Consider the following 15,602-nt stretch of genomic DNA (forward strand, 5'->3'; position numbering starts at 1 on the left):
TTTTCTCTAAAAATACTTGAGCTGCTCAACAGCTTCAGCAGCACCTGTGTATTAGTGACATTTTTCAGTGTTTAAGTGTTAGACATAAGCACAGATGCTTGCTGTGATGTATGGAAATCTAATTTCTACGTAAAGCTTTAGGTGAGGGGAGTATACAGCAGGTATTGAGTCAGTGGTCTCCAATGATGCTTCCATCAATGTGCTACCACATAGAAGACTTGTTCTGTTTTGTTTTTTTTTTCTTGTTTTTTTTAATTAAAGCCAGATTATGTTTTCCACTTCTTAAAGAAGCCAAACAAAGTGGAAACGGCTTGGCCAACACTAATGCTACTACGCGACTGGAATGTATGTAAGCCCATGTTGGAGTGTGTGTGTGTGTGTGTGTGTGGACCGAGCGCAGTGGGCCAAAGACCTGGCATGTGAACTCTTGCGGATTAGTACTCCACTTTCTAGGGGCCGCAGGGGCCAGGTCAAAACATGACAAAGGTGTGTTAAGGAGACACACATAATGCATTTACGTACATGCAGACACACACTCAAACGCAGCGGGGCGCCAAACTGGGTGGAAATAAAAACATTTTTAGAGGTGCACTGCAGGTCACTGCTAAAGAGAGGAAGAGAGCGTATTTGTTCAACTGCATTTCCGGATACATGTGGGTGTGTTTGTGTTTGTGGCAGCATGTCCGTAGTTATGTGTGGAGTGTGTGCGCTTCGCGTACATGTGCCTGTGCATGTCAACATATGTGTATGTGCATGTCTTTGTATGTGCTCTCAGCGGTGTCCGGCAGGGGGCTGTAACTGTAGGTCTTGTTTATGTAGTCAGAGGGTTAAAGGTTAGGGGCGAGCAGGGCGGAGCCTAGGTCCGCTCTGGGGCCTCCAGTCTCTAACACCATTCAGCCACTTGACTAATGGCTCAGGGGATGAGGGTGTTAAGTCTCAATCTGAATTGGTTTTCCGCTCCCCTGCTTTCTCTTTCACTTATACACGCATGAATATACAGTGCATGTTGCATTCAGGTACAAACAGACTTTTTTTGGTCACAAAAAAACTACTCGAAGATGAGGATCAAAACGACCATACACTCGTGTAGGTTTGATTCTTATTTTTCAAACTCTCACATCTTATTAGTCGACGGGATGGTATTAGTATGGTGTCATAAAAGGAAAAGGCAACAGTACCTGGAGATCCTGCTAATGATTCAGCCCTACTGACCACAAATGTACGAGACAGGGACAGAGGCACTGGGTGGGTGGGACAGAAGGAAGATACCAGATATGGAAAAAAAGAAGAAGAAAAGAAAGAGGAGAGTCTGTCAAAGTATAGACATAATCAGTGCACATACACACACACACACACACACACACACACACACACATAGTAAACTTGGATTAAATCTGGTAGAGAAGCATCAGCAACACTTGTCTTTTCATAAAGTATTTGATTTCAGAGCGCCTGCACACATGACAGGAAGGTCATTCTACTATTTCACCAGTAGGTGTCTCTCAGATCTCACCACCAATGTGCAACAGAAAAGTTGAAAAGGGCTGAGAATAGTACTGTAGTTTATGAATGAACTGAGAGGATCACTAGGTGACGCTTTCTCATGATGTCACTGCAGTATTCATAAACATTCATCGAAGGGAATGTAGGCTTTTAATCACAGAAGGTCCTGAACTGATCTGTACTTTGCTGGCTTGGTGACACAAAGGACAACGTGAATGCAGACAGTGGTGAAGGTAAATTTTATGTTTATTGCTGCTAAAATGATTTCTATCATCTTCACATCAAGCAATGTGTACTGATCTTGAAGTTTGAACAAAGAAATAGGTATACTATGTGAGTGTCTCAATACTAGTGTTGATAAAATACCAGAGTTCCCGATACCAAAACAGTCCTTTTATTTTAAATTATACTTTAAGGAATGTGTTTCTCTACAAAACCATTTTTTTATTCGACACAAGGAGCCAAAGTTCTCAAATGTTAAATGTTATCACAAGCACAAACAGAAGCAGCTGTACAATAACTTTGCTGAAACATAATACAGTCTAAAATTGGCAAAACTTGGCAAAAGAAATTGTCTGAGCAAAGAATAAATAAAAAGTAGTATTTTGGTACTTGACGGTTTTTGATACTTGTTGCTATGAATACATTTCAGTCAATACCAAAAAAAGCAGTACGGTTTGGTGCCCAGCTCTATTTGTGACTTATTTTTATTGGAGCTACAGTAGAGTCCAATATGAATGGCCTAGATCTTCATAAAAATAGAAGACCTGCATGCAAAGCTGCATTCTTATAGTTTACTCAAAAATAAATAACGGAGGGGGGGGGGGGGATGTTCAGAATGTTGAACTGACAAAACACTCTGAGAAACATGACTTAACTTTGGACCAAACCCAGGGGGGCTGGTTAGAGATCTTACCTGGCGAGGCTGTCAGAGCCAGCATCCCATAGAAGGAGAACGGCCCCGCTTCAAACTTCATCCCCTCTTTTCCTGCCTCCACCTCCACTTTCCCCTGTGACGGAAAGATCCAGAGGCGACAAAGTGTTCAACAAACTATGCTCTTTAACTTTGTCCACATGTTAAACCAAGAATAATAATAATGATTATTACACTTCTTTTGTTTCTAATTAACTCTCAATTGCACATTTTCAGTTTGGAGCATTAGTGCCTTGTTGTGTTAATTACCCTTTCTATCTGGGATTTCCGCTATAGCTTTAGAGTTACACTTTCACCCTATTCAAAATCTGCCACTTTTCCAGCTCAGATATATTTATTCTCCCTGCCCCCCCACTCCCTCTTTCCTTTCCTTTTTACTGCTTATAGAAAATCTATTCTCTGTTTAATGTAACTACATGTAATTAAATGTTTCTGAAACTGTGTAATTTATCATCTGGTGATCATAAATGACCTGTAACAGCTCAAGAGACTAACTGTGAGAAGAACGCTATTTTTATATCGTTTTTATTAATGCCTTTGCCTAAGTCCAATTTTTCCCGCGAAGTCACAAAATCATTTACGGCAGCTAGAACGGCTCTACAGTCACACGTTCTGATGGGTCACAAATTTCGGCTTAACTCCGGAAAAGCCTGTTTTAGTGAGTATCCAGCCAGGTAAAAGGTAGCAGGAGATATCTTTATATAGGCCTAATTGTATTTGTAATTTTATTTTAATAGTTATCTGTTGTAGTTATGGCTGATACTGGGGCAGGGCCATTACAGAAAAGAAGGAAATTAAACGAAGAACAACTAAAAGCTAAAAGTGAAAAATGAAAGACAACAGCGAAACCCGAGTCACACTCAGTCAGGCTTTCAACAGATGGAGACAATCACGGGATTGTAAATGATTCAAACCCACCGACCCATAATTGCCCCTAGGGTATGTAATATGTCTATTTCATTCATAAAATAACTTTACAATGCGCGATGTGGTTGTACATCAGTGGCCTACATTAAATTACGTGCCCCTTCCATTTAGCGACTGGTTTTTATTTCTTTTCACTTGTCCCCCTATACTTGTGTAAAGCACCTGTGGGTTTCATGAAATGTAAGTATATAAGTGTAAGTATATAATATAAGTCAAAGTTATTATTACGTTGGTTGCTACGACAAACTCTTAATGCTTTGGCTTGTGACACAGTGACAGTGATACCCGGTTTAGCTCACGATAGGCTACATCCAAAGTAGGCTAAGTTACCGTATGCAACACTTAAAATGCAAAGATTGCACCTGTAACGTATTATCTTATTGTGAATGAATGACTTTCTGTCTGAGCAAAATATTCATCGCAATGATATGACCTCACGGGTAACGCTGACTAATCTACAGTGGGCAATGCAGCACCATAAAGAAAAGATCTTTACGACAGCAGGTGTGGTAAAAACACTACCGCTTTTGTCCAAAGTGGCCGCTAGAATCAACACAAACTGAAAGTTACATATAGCCACTTTAAAGGTGCTCTAAGCAATGTTGGGTGATGTCACTTCTTGTTGACGTTTGAAGAATTGTCAAACAAAACGGAGGCTATCTCGCCCCTCCCTCCTCCTTCTCCTCATCCCGTCCCCACCCCCTTCCTTCCGCGCACTAACCCCACCCCCAAATCCTTCTTGTCGGTTATTGGCGGTAACACTGTTGTTATGTTTCGTGGTGCAGGTTGGTGCAGTTTGTTTTTGTTGCCGTTTGTGGAGCCTGGGCTGTCTACAGAGACAGCGTTTTTTTGCAGTGTGTTCAGGGGACAGGCAGCTAGCGGATAGTGAGGAGATGTTTGCTGTATGTGACAAAAAATGTTGTAGCCTAAAAAACGCGTGACATCGCTTTAGAGCACCTTTAATAGCTCCAAATCTCAATCCTCAATGATAGTGACCCCACACCTCATTTGACCCAGGGTTTAGTGGACTGATAGAGGAAATATACAAATTATGCGAATGTCAGTACTATATTTGTTATTCTATGTTACTGTTGACTTTCAACTCCACTTTAGCGCCAGTGATGTTAGACTTCCCCTGATTTTGAGCCTTTTTAAAGACTTGATACTCTCCTAAAGGCTCTGACACACCAACCCGACGACCGACCCCTGCTGTCGTGCAAGGCAGTCAGACTGATCAGTCTCCCCGAGTTGGTCAAAAAAGTGCCTCGGAACACACCGAAGTGACACCGACTTGAGCATACGTTCTGCGTGTGCGCGAGATGTAATACGTAATACGTCTCCATAACAGCAGGCGGCGCTAATCTGTATTGTTGCCCAAAAAAATTAAAACCGGCAGCTGATTGGACGAACACATCACGTGGGTCTGGCTTCTCCCGAATTTCAAAGCCAGACTATAATGGCGGCTCGTTCGGAATACGATCTCATATTTTACGAAAATAGTTCACCGAAACGTGTTTCTGAAAACATTTTAAGCGAGAAATAGGCCATGCAGTTGCTGAATCTGTCTTCATTTCAGATCCACAAAGGTCAGTTTAAAAGATTTTCGTCAGATTTTGAGAGACTCTAGTCACGCTTCAACAAGTCAAATCGGCCCAAATGAACGGCAACGGCTCCTCCGACTGACGATGGCACGGAACACACTGAACAGACTCGGGTCACCGACCTCGCCAGACTGTCCGACGGCTGGTTGGTGTGTCAGTGCCTTAGGACCAAAGAGGAAGACTACGTGTTGGGACAAGCAACATATTCAGAGACAGAGCAGACATTTAGACCAGTTTTCAAACTATAAGGCTACATGAAGGTTCATCATTGTTTTGATCCCCTTTTGAATAAATAGTTGTAACTCTATCGCAGGATTTCTTGTAGGTGTTTGCAGAGAGACAGAGTGTCAGCGAGAAAAGAGAGATATGGGTATACAGTAGCACTACTGATGCTCTACTGTCTGAAATTGAGTTCATTTATAACATAAAAACACAGAATTACATATATTTCACTTTCTATTTGTGGTGTTTCTAATTAGAACTGACACTACTGCAATCAATCAGTACAGTACATACTTTTCTTCATACCAACCTACATTGTTTCAGTATATTTTGAAGTGTTATAGCGAGTGTCTTTAGCCAGACATTTGTATTATTAATGAGGTGTTTATCTGGTATTGTTGCATTCTTCAATAGAAACTGCCCTGCAGCACAGTCATACCATGCATACCTTTTTAGGACGTGTGACCCCTGTGGGGGACAAACCTGAAGTAAAGCTCTTAGATGAATGCTATACTGTGAAAAACTGTGGGAACAAGTAAGACAATAGCTTGTCCCTGTCTTCAATGTGTTTAGTGTAATGTATAGTGTAGTTTTGTTAGGGTAAGAATACTTTCTTAACGAATGAAATATTGTTCTTTAGTGACATAAATTCATGTTGTTTTGTAACTTGTGGGTCATTGGCAGTAAAGCCTGTTTTATGCTTCTGCGGAGGCTCCACGCAGAGCTTTCGCCGTAGCCTACGTAAGTGGCCTGATGTTTATACTTGTGCGCTGGTGTGTGCGTCGAGCCGGCATGTGTGTGTGTGTGTGTGTGTGTGTGTGTGTGTGTGTGTGGGGGGAGTGGGTGATAGAGTGAGGGAGAAGTGAGAGAGTGACGGCGATTAGCTTCGGAGCGAGTACCGTTTCTAGAGTCATAGTGAGAGAAACAAAGTGTCTCCCCTGTGCTTTCTGACCACGGTGGGAAATCTGTAGCAAGAAAAGTTAACCCTCTCCTTGATTTCATGTTGTTTATGGAGGAGAACCAGGAATGTTTCGAGAGGTGCACGTCAGGCTACGGCGTAGGGTCCGGCGTAGAGGCAGAGGGGTCTGCAGGGGTACACCGTCGATTCAACGCAGAAGCATAAAACAGCCTTAAGTCCTTCACTTTGCACCTCATTGTGTCCACATACCTGCATTATGAGGATGAAATAATCAACAGGCTTGTTCCTGTGGAAGAGGTAGTGCTCCGGTGCCCGCTTGTTCTTCTCATCATATTTCAGCTCCTGGATGACGTTGGGGTGCTTCAGCAAGCGCAGCAGAATCTTTTCTGACATTTGCACCGGTGCGAACGGCTCGACCTCTGAAGAACCAATGAGAGACAGGGCGGGAGACTGTGAGGAATTTGAAGGCAAGGCAAGGCAGCTTTATTTGTATAGCACATTTCAGCAGCAGGGCAGTTCAAAGTGCTTTACATAAAACATTAAAGAGCAATACAAAATTTAAAACAGATAAAATACGAGATTTTAGGACGCTAGTATGGGACAATGTGTAAGCCGTTGCTCTATACACGTAATCCACCCACAATCCTTGCTGTCTTACTTTTTAATTCTCTTTAGAATTTTTGAAGCAAATATTATAGCCCAGCACACATAGACATGGGGCTGATATCAATATCAATATTTAAAAGTTTAAAAAAAAAAGTCAGTGATATATTGGCTCATAGTATTTATATTTACACAGCAAATGATTGATTTTTCAGCAATTACATTTTCAAGTGTTGTAGTGCCAGTTGGACGATACAAGAAATTTGATAATGTCACCTTTCCCAATAATTGTGATGAACATTTTTCACTAATTTCTGATATTTTATTTACATGAGCATCCAAATCGACAAAAATTGGCCTTGTGCAAAAATCACTCTTACAAACTCATTTGTTCTTAAGTGGAACTTTTGAGCCATTTAGGTGATTTTGTGGCATTCACCAATTGTCTTGTGCTTAAGACTTTTCTCTTAGGTACGAACAAAATTCACAAGTTGAACAGAGCTCTCGTACAAGTCACGTACAGACAGTCTGACTCTATCGACAGGAGGAAAACAAACTCATTTGACTTTAACAATGCCTTCAGGCGTGCCCCGGTAGCTCACCAGATGCTGTGGGCCTCCCCTTTTCTTTCCCCTTTCCTCTCTGTCACTGTCTCAATAAAAATGACAATACTTCTTTTTAGTTTTCTGTGTCACGTCATTGCGCTAATGATAAACATCTCATGAATGCGCACTTCCTCATGAACTGGCAATTTATGACAAGATTGTGCAGTTGCGATAGTTTGGTGAATGTGATTTGAAACCATCACACAAAAAAGTATGAAAAGTTGAGAAATGAGAAATTAGTTTCTACTATTGGAATTTCACAATTGTTATTCTATTCTACTCTATATATATGATACCTAGTGCATGTCTGTCCACTGTGGTAGAGGGACCCCTCCTCTGCTGCTCTTCTTTTTGTCCAATAAAAGTTTTTTTTATTTTTATTATTTTTTATTTTTTTTACTCCATCTGTCTTAGCGAACTTACATACAAACCAAAAACTCATTTATAACTTATAACACTCATTTATAACACTGTATCCACATTGTGACTGATCTGCTTCAACCACCTAATGGGCCAATCAGCTCCTTCAACTACTGAAAGGCGGTGATATGTGTCAGCTGGCCGCTGGCTCCACCACCAGGAACTAAACTCCTTAATAGCCTTTAGAGGAACTTAATCAACGCTTAGCTGCTAGGTCAAAGTTCTGAAGCAAATCCAACTGCAATGAAGCATATTCAACTACTGTTGCTGCTGCTGCTGTAGTAGTGCTTGGATATTCTGCAGCCTTGTTCAGAAATCCATTTCCCAAGAGAAAGCGGGTGAAATATTTCACATTTTACACTAAGTATGTCGACTTGTGTGAGAACCCCGATCATAGGCCAAAAATGCTGGATGTGATGTCACTGAGGAACGCGTGTAAGCAAACAGGGTGGTGTTTTTAAAGCTGTGAGCTAAGATCCCAACATGTAACCTCCAGTGCATGAAATGCAAGCAAATAGACGCCTGCGTTTTTTTTGGGATCAGTCTGCACAGACATCCCGTGCTGCGCTCCCGAGAGGCCTTCCACCTCTTCACACACACACACACACACACACACACACACACACACACACACACACACACACACACACACACACACACACACACACACACACAAGCAAACCAACACACTTGTTGTGAGTCCTCTCACAACTCATTCCCTCACACACACCAACAACAGATACTCATTCTACACACATACTCACTCCTCCCTACACCCACTTGCCCCAAAACTCAAAGCCCATACGGGCACATGCACACACAAACAACTCACACATACACACACACTTTCCCCACAGTGAGGGGTTGAGGGCACACTGGGGGAAGTCAAGCAGCAATGCAGCCCACTTGCCTGTTGCTAGGAAACGCAGGGTAGCCAGCAGAAGCTGAGGTGATATTTTAACCTTCATTTCATTGTCGGTAGGCTTGAAGGCCGAGAAATCCTGCTTCCTTTCCCGATGGGTGATTTTCTTCTTCGTCTTGTTGTCAGCTGAGGAGGGAAAATGAAAAGTCGAGCGTAAGACACTACAGTAAAAGGTCGATCCACGCCACTCCACAGATAGTGAGCTCGTCCTCCAGGGTCATAGGGTGACTAAACTTGAGTTACCCAAAGCTTATTGCTTTTTCCGGAAATGTAGCTGTGGTGTTCTTCTCAGAACTAAAAGAGAGCTATAGGGGGTTACATTGTTAGCTTACCACATTCTTAGAATTACTTAAAGCCATATGTATTAGGGTAACAAATAGACTGGCACGTACTCCATGTCTGCAGGCCTTTACCATCAGAGGTATAGCAGTATAGTCAGCTCATGGTTTGGTATGGTACACTATGTGCCCTATAAGTTAATAAATGAGTCAAATAAATTGTGACTGTACAAAATGAATTCCTCTCTGGGAAATTATGATAAAAAACTTTCAGCATTGTTACTTGTTTAGGTTTAGGTGCCCACACAAATAAAATAATCTAATCTAATCTTAAATTACAAATATAAAGCAATTCTTTATCTATATAGAATTGAAGAGTAATATTCTCTAAAACACCTTGGATGGCCACAAACCTTAATTTAAACATTGTCACACAAACTGATTGTCCATTTCTGGATTAGGATGAAAGCATTTTTAAAGCTGATATGATCATTATTTTTTGGTGTGATGGGAAAGGTTCTTCCTCGTTTTAGCATCTTTCAGCTCATTGTTTTGGTTCACTCTCTGCAATCTCATCATCGTTGTTTCCAGATGCGGCAGGCAGCTGTTTTCAGCAACAAATGTATAAAAACCAACAGTACACTACCTGCTCAGCCCCAAACGGCAGAGAGTCAAAGTTGCTAGCTGGTGAACTTTTATTAGCTAAAGAGCCAGATATTTTATAAGGTTGGTGGAGGGCAGACCAGAGCTACAAAGAGAGATAATCTTGGATTACATTTGTCAGGTGGACACAAACACAGCTCCAAATCAATGCTAATGCCTGACAGTTCAATGTTAACTGAGGACAATTTAAAGCTTTAGTGCGTAACTTTTTGATATTAATGAACGTCTGTTATATTCAATCCATTGCCAAATGAGTTGATACAAAGCTAATTAAGAGTATCAGCTCCACACAACTCTCTCTGTATTTCTCATTGTGGCTATGTTCAGAAGATTGTGTCCTCCTTGGCTACTAGCAACTGCGAGGAGGAGGGGTGGGGGTGGTGTGCGATCACGGAAGGCTTGTATCATGTGCATGCACCGACAGTTTTCTTGTCATTACTTAGAATTCCTCATGGGGGAGACAGAAACTATGCACTATAGCTTTAAAGTAACATTATTTGTTTTTTTGTCTACTTTGGGCAACTGTTGTAAAGTCAAGGTTGACGTAAATCACATATTGTTAGTTGTTATGGCTAATGTGTTAGCAATCAGTTTCTGTTTACACCTCCAGCAGACATGGAGCAACACCAACATTAATTTGCTAAATGCTCCATTACGTTCACCAGGTAGTCGCGCCCTGTGTCTGACTGCTGTTTGGTGCTGAGCAGGTAGTGTAGTGTGGAAACTATGTCTATGAAAACCAAAATAATGCCCTGAAAGAAGCTAAAACACTCCATAAAGCAGAGAGAAACTACAATGCTAGTGTTTATTTGAAAGCCCGGCAAATAAAAAAAAGCATATTTAGATATATTTGCTGCATGAGTTAGACTCACATTAAGTTTGTTTAAATGGACACAGTTTAATAGCCAACCACTGGGCTTGGATCAGTTCATAGCAGGTCATGGATTTTAGACTGATGCTCTTACTGTGACAGGCTGGAGATTCCTTGAGTTCTTACAGTCTAAGGAGGTATGAGCTTCGAGAAGGGGAACCTACTGTACAAGTCAGTCTCGTCCAGGATCTCTGACTTGATGATTTCTTCAATAACGTCCTCCAGGGTGACAATACCCAGAACTTCATAGAAAGGGTCTCCCTCACCCTCATTGTTCACCCTCTGAACTATGGCCAGGTGGGATTTTCCTAGCACGCAAACACACACACACACACACACACACACACACACACACACACACACACACACACACACACATACACAAAAAGGTTATAAAGTTAGGGCCATGTAATGAAAAAGGGAGTTAAATATAGGTCAGGCAGTGATGGAGGTACAAGGGAGCAAAGAGGCAGCGACACACATTGCTATTTCCACTTTGATTCATTTTATCATCTAGCAATTTCACATGTATAATAGATACATATGTTATACGTGGTATTTTATACTTTGAAATAGGAACAATAAGTCACTCATGTCAGATTGTGTTGTGAATGTCATAACACTGAGGCTGCAGTATTGCAGCAGTCTGACAGTCCAGATCAGTGACAGGGCAGGTGACACCAAGTGATCTGAAGGACTAACTGTTCTCCGTATCAGTTAAATGACCAAGGATGCAGGGCAATGGTAGTTCAAGTGTTAACAGTGCCAGCAGAAACTCAAACAGCCAGACAGACAGTCCTACATTTCATCATGGGTCTCCTTAGCCCTCCCTCCCTCCACAGCTGTGTTCCCAGGACCCTCCCGTGAGCTGTACCAACTGAAAAAAAATAGAAAAGAAACAAACTCCTGTGTATGCAGAGAATACTGTCAAGCAAAACGCTAAACAAATTCTTTGCCTTTTCTCAGCTTGTGATCATTTAAAAGGAATTTTCCAGAGGCCCAGGCTAATATTAGCCCCTGCAAAATGAAGTTTCCATTCCGCCCCGGCGATATTCTCACCGAGCGAAGGAACAGACCAGGCGAAGCCTCCGCTGTGTGATCAGATTGTCTCGAAATGGGCCGTTTGCATGCAGTTACACCTTGGCATAAATAATTGAGGACGTCAGTGTGCTTACGTGTACGTGTGCATGCACGTGTGTCAGAGTTCATGAGTGTATGGGTGCACGAGTGTGTATGTTTATTTCTGGAGAACACAGGTACATTACTGAGTCAGTGCTCACATGCTGTTTCAGCTAATGTTGGCTGCTTTGGTGCAGGCAAGCACAGACTGAGAGGACTGATCACCAAGAGTTTTATAGCACTGCAGCTCTCTGTTTTCCTTGTGACAGCACCACTGATGTGCAGTGTACAGAGCCTGAGAATCCCAATGTGAGCATTAGATGCAGCATTGATGCATCAAGAAATATACTCAGGTTACACCTAATAGGCTGGCAGGGTAAGATCCCCAAAGAGTGGTATCAATAATGTAAAAAACAGAAATCCGTCATAACAAAGAGTCTGCAAATGGCAGGTTTTATTTAAGCTCTTATTATCAAAGTGTCCAATAACAGTAGAGTCTTTCTGTTAAGATGTCACTGAAAACTTGAGCATGTTGCTTTATCACTGAGGGTTGGGTTGAACTAGGACAGACACAAATGGAGCCTCAGTGGGTTAAAGTAATCAGGTCTCAGAAGTCCTTGAGCAAGCAATTACTCTAAACTGCCCAGAGAGGGAAAGGCAAATGGAGTGGCCAGCAAAGCACAGTACAGTCAAACAGATCAATGCTCACTTCCTTCTCTTTAATGGCACCCACTCCACCCATGTCAGGTTTATAAACAAAGCTTCCAGATTAAGGTTTCCAGGCAAAGACTGTCAACTTTAATGTCACTTTAATCATAAACATGTGAACTGCACATGAAGATTCAGGAAACATGCCAGTGATGTGAAATAATTTAATTTTAAATTACTCGTTTCGGGGCAGCCTCTAGGTCACTTGGTAGAGCGTGCGCCCCATGTAGGCTCAGTCCTTGCCAGCAGCCAGGGTTTGATTCCAACCTGAGGCCCTTTGCTGCGTGTCATGTCCCCTCTCTCTCCCCCATTTCCTGTCTCTCTTAAGCTGTTCTAATGAAGGAAAAAGCCCTGAAGCCCTAAAATTATTTATTTCAGTGCAAATCAACTTGTTTTAAGATTTGTTTTGTACAAAGTAACATCGCAGTCTGCTGTATTTGTTTCTTGTTATTTAAAGGAATAGTTTAAAATGTCGGGAAATACATTAATTATCTTTGTTAGTTAGATGAGAAGTTCTACACCACTTTCATGTCTGTACGGTAAATATAAGGCTATCGTCGTAGCTTAGCTTAGTACAAATACTGGAAACGGGGAAACAGCTAGCCTGGCTAGAGGCACCTCTAATGGCCCTGACACACCAACCCGACGGCTGACCGTGATCTGATCGGCTCCCCGAGGTCCAAAAAGTGCCTTGGAACACACCGAAGCGACACCAACTTGAGCGTACGTTCTGCGCGTGCGTGAGACATAATCAAAAAAATTCAAACTGGAAATGACGAACGCGTCACGTGGGTCTGGCTTCTCCAGCTGACCGATAATGGCGGCTTGTTCGAAATACGATCTTGTATTTTATGAAAATAGTTCACCGAAACGTGTTTCTGAAAACATTTTAAGCGAGAAATAGGCCATACAGTTGCTGAATCTGTCTTCATTTCAGATCGACAAAGGTCAGTTTAAAAGATTTTCGTCAGATTTGGAGAGGAGTTCATCACTCATCCCGCTCGCCATTTCCGCACTCCACCAATCAGATTGGTCATTGAGTCCGACTGCCCGCCCTCCAACCCAGCAAGTCAGGTCGGCCAAAATGATGGCCGACGGCCCGCCGATGGCCCCTCCGACCGACGACGGCACGGAACACACCAAACAGACTCGAGTCACCGACCTCGCCAGACTGTCCGACGGCTGATTATCGGGTTGGTGTGTCAGGGCCTTTAAGCTCACTAATTAACATATTATATCTTGTTTGTTTATTCTGTGAAAGAAACCAAGTGTAAAAAGAACATGTTGTGGAGTCCTGGAATCTTTAACTTCGGCACTATATTGAGCAATTAATGAAGGTAAATATAAACAAAAGTACTTGGATAGTATTTTACTAAACGTTTTCATAGAGGCTTATGTTTTAAACTCAATCCAAAAAAACCCATCTCAAAACTTTATAGTAGTCTACAACAAACAAAATGTAACTCATTGTATGTAAAACAAAAATGAGAAAATAAAGGAAACCGAAGTATAACGAAAGAGGAATGGGAGAATCTATGAGCTACAATGCAAAACTTCAAATTCAGATCAAAAACACTTTTCATTACCTCCTTCAACAGCGGAGTTTACTTACAGGGGGTCAACAATTAGAGATGGCCCGGTGTAAGAACTTCAACAGAGGACGCATTGGTCCCTAGTTACAAGAAAAGAAAAGAATGACACACAGGATAAAAATGAATGGAATGGTAATGTTTATGCAAAGTTTAAGAGTGTTTTTTCTGGAGTCTGTCCAATGGGCTATAATGTAAGTAGAAAGAAATTTCATAAATTCCATGGATGAGACAGCAAATGGAAAAACATACACCCACCGTCGCCTTTATACTATTCTATATATTTTCTATGGAAATCATTAGGCTAGATATTTAACTAGTGCCATGTATAGAGCAAATATTTTGCCACGCTGGTGCCGTTTTACTTTGGTTTATGACCAAATACCTGCAGAACTAATGACATTCCCATCAGCCTCAGCTGTACTTTGTGTTGTGTTGCTAACATGCTAAACTAACATGTGACCATGGTAAATGTATTACCTGCTAAACATCAGCATGTTAACATTGTCATTGTGAGCCTGCTAGCAAGTGGATGTTACTGTGTAGCATTTAGCTCAAAGCACCACTGAGCTTAAGTCCAGTCTCACAGACCCGCTAGCATGGCTGTAGACTTTTAAGCCTCTTTCACACATGCCCTGCAAACCTGAAATTATCTAGACATTACTCGGCAGAGCTGTATCTGAGAATGCAAATGTCCGAATCAATAACATCGGACATCAAACGGTCTTTACCCTGACTAAACGTCTAGTCAGTAGGATTCATCCTCTGGGGAACATGAATGGCTGTACAAAATTTCATGGCAATCCATTCATAACAGTTGTTGAGATATTTCAGTTTGGACCAAAGTTGTGGACTGACCGACAGACACAGCCATCCCTGGAACCATGCTGCAAGCATGGGTAAATTCAAGAAGACAGCTAGATACAACTTCCATTTTGTAATTTATTTCTCTTGTTTCTCTCTTTCATGTATTTCAGGATGCTGGTCATTGGTATCATGTAACATAGTGGTTGCTGAGCAATATAACAACTAGGGACTGATGCATATCAGACTACAGTCATGAATATTAGTCTTTATAGTGTTTTTAGAGTTGAGAATCATACAGCAGAATTGGACATTTGGTCCAACTCACACACTTTCCAAGGTAGATGGATATATAGGTTAGGATTATTTATTGCTCAAAATATATTACAGTTATTTGCAGATGCTTTTGTCTGTAGCAACATACAAAAAGTGCATTGAAAATTCAAATCAGCTTAATCAGCTGACCTTTATGAGCACCACAAGCCTTTAAAATGATGGTAGTTTCCAGTGGGACTGTTTTATGTAAATAATGATCTAAAAGTTGCCAATTTACAAGCACTGTACACATGTAAACTCCTCTTCTGGTGTTCTCTAAAGTCTATCTAAAGTCTACTTTTGTCTCTGTCAATTTTACACACACACACACACACACACACACACACACACACACACACACACACACACACACACACACACACACACACACACACACACACACACACACACTTCTGCACACATATTTTGCACAGTAGCCTTCACTCCAAATCGTTTTGTCTCAAAGTCCCACAAGATCAATGCATACTTTCCAGTTTCCCACAAAGACAAAATACCACACAAGCGACAGCAAAAATGCAGCTTCTATCTTCCATAAATATATATTACAAGACAATGACAGCCTGTTTATTCATAGCTCC

General features: G+C 41.5%; 1 protein-coding gene across 1 annotated transcript in view; it reads right to left on the minus strand.

Annotated features, from left to right (window-relative positions):
- cnnm2b (cyclin and CBS domain divalent metal cation transport mediator 2b) overlaps nt 1-15,602 on the minus strand; it is a 49,191-nt gene that overhangs the window by 6,557 nt on the left and 27,032 nt on the right. Inside the window, exons 2-5 of the mRNA XM_078276782.1 lie at nt 10,633-10,776; nt 8,645-8,782; nt 6,356-6,525; nt 2,420-2,513 (exon numbers count right to left, since the gene is read on the minus strand). Of these exons, the coding sequence (XP_078132908.1) occupies nt 2,420-2,513; nt 6,356-6,525; nt 8,645-8,782; nt 10,633-10,776 (546 nt within the window). The remainder of the gene's footprint in view (nt 1-2,419; nt 2,514-6,355; nt 6,526-8,644; nt 8,783-10,632; nt 10,777-15,602) is intronic.

This window comes from Sander vitreus, chromosome 2 (assembly GCF_031162955.1).
Source record: "Sander vitreus isolate 19-12246 chromosome 2, sanVit1, whole genome shotgun sequence".
In the NCBI taxonomy this organism is placed as follows: Eukaryota; Metazoa; Chordata; class Actinopteri; order Perciformes; family Percidae; genus Sander; species Sander vitreus.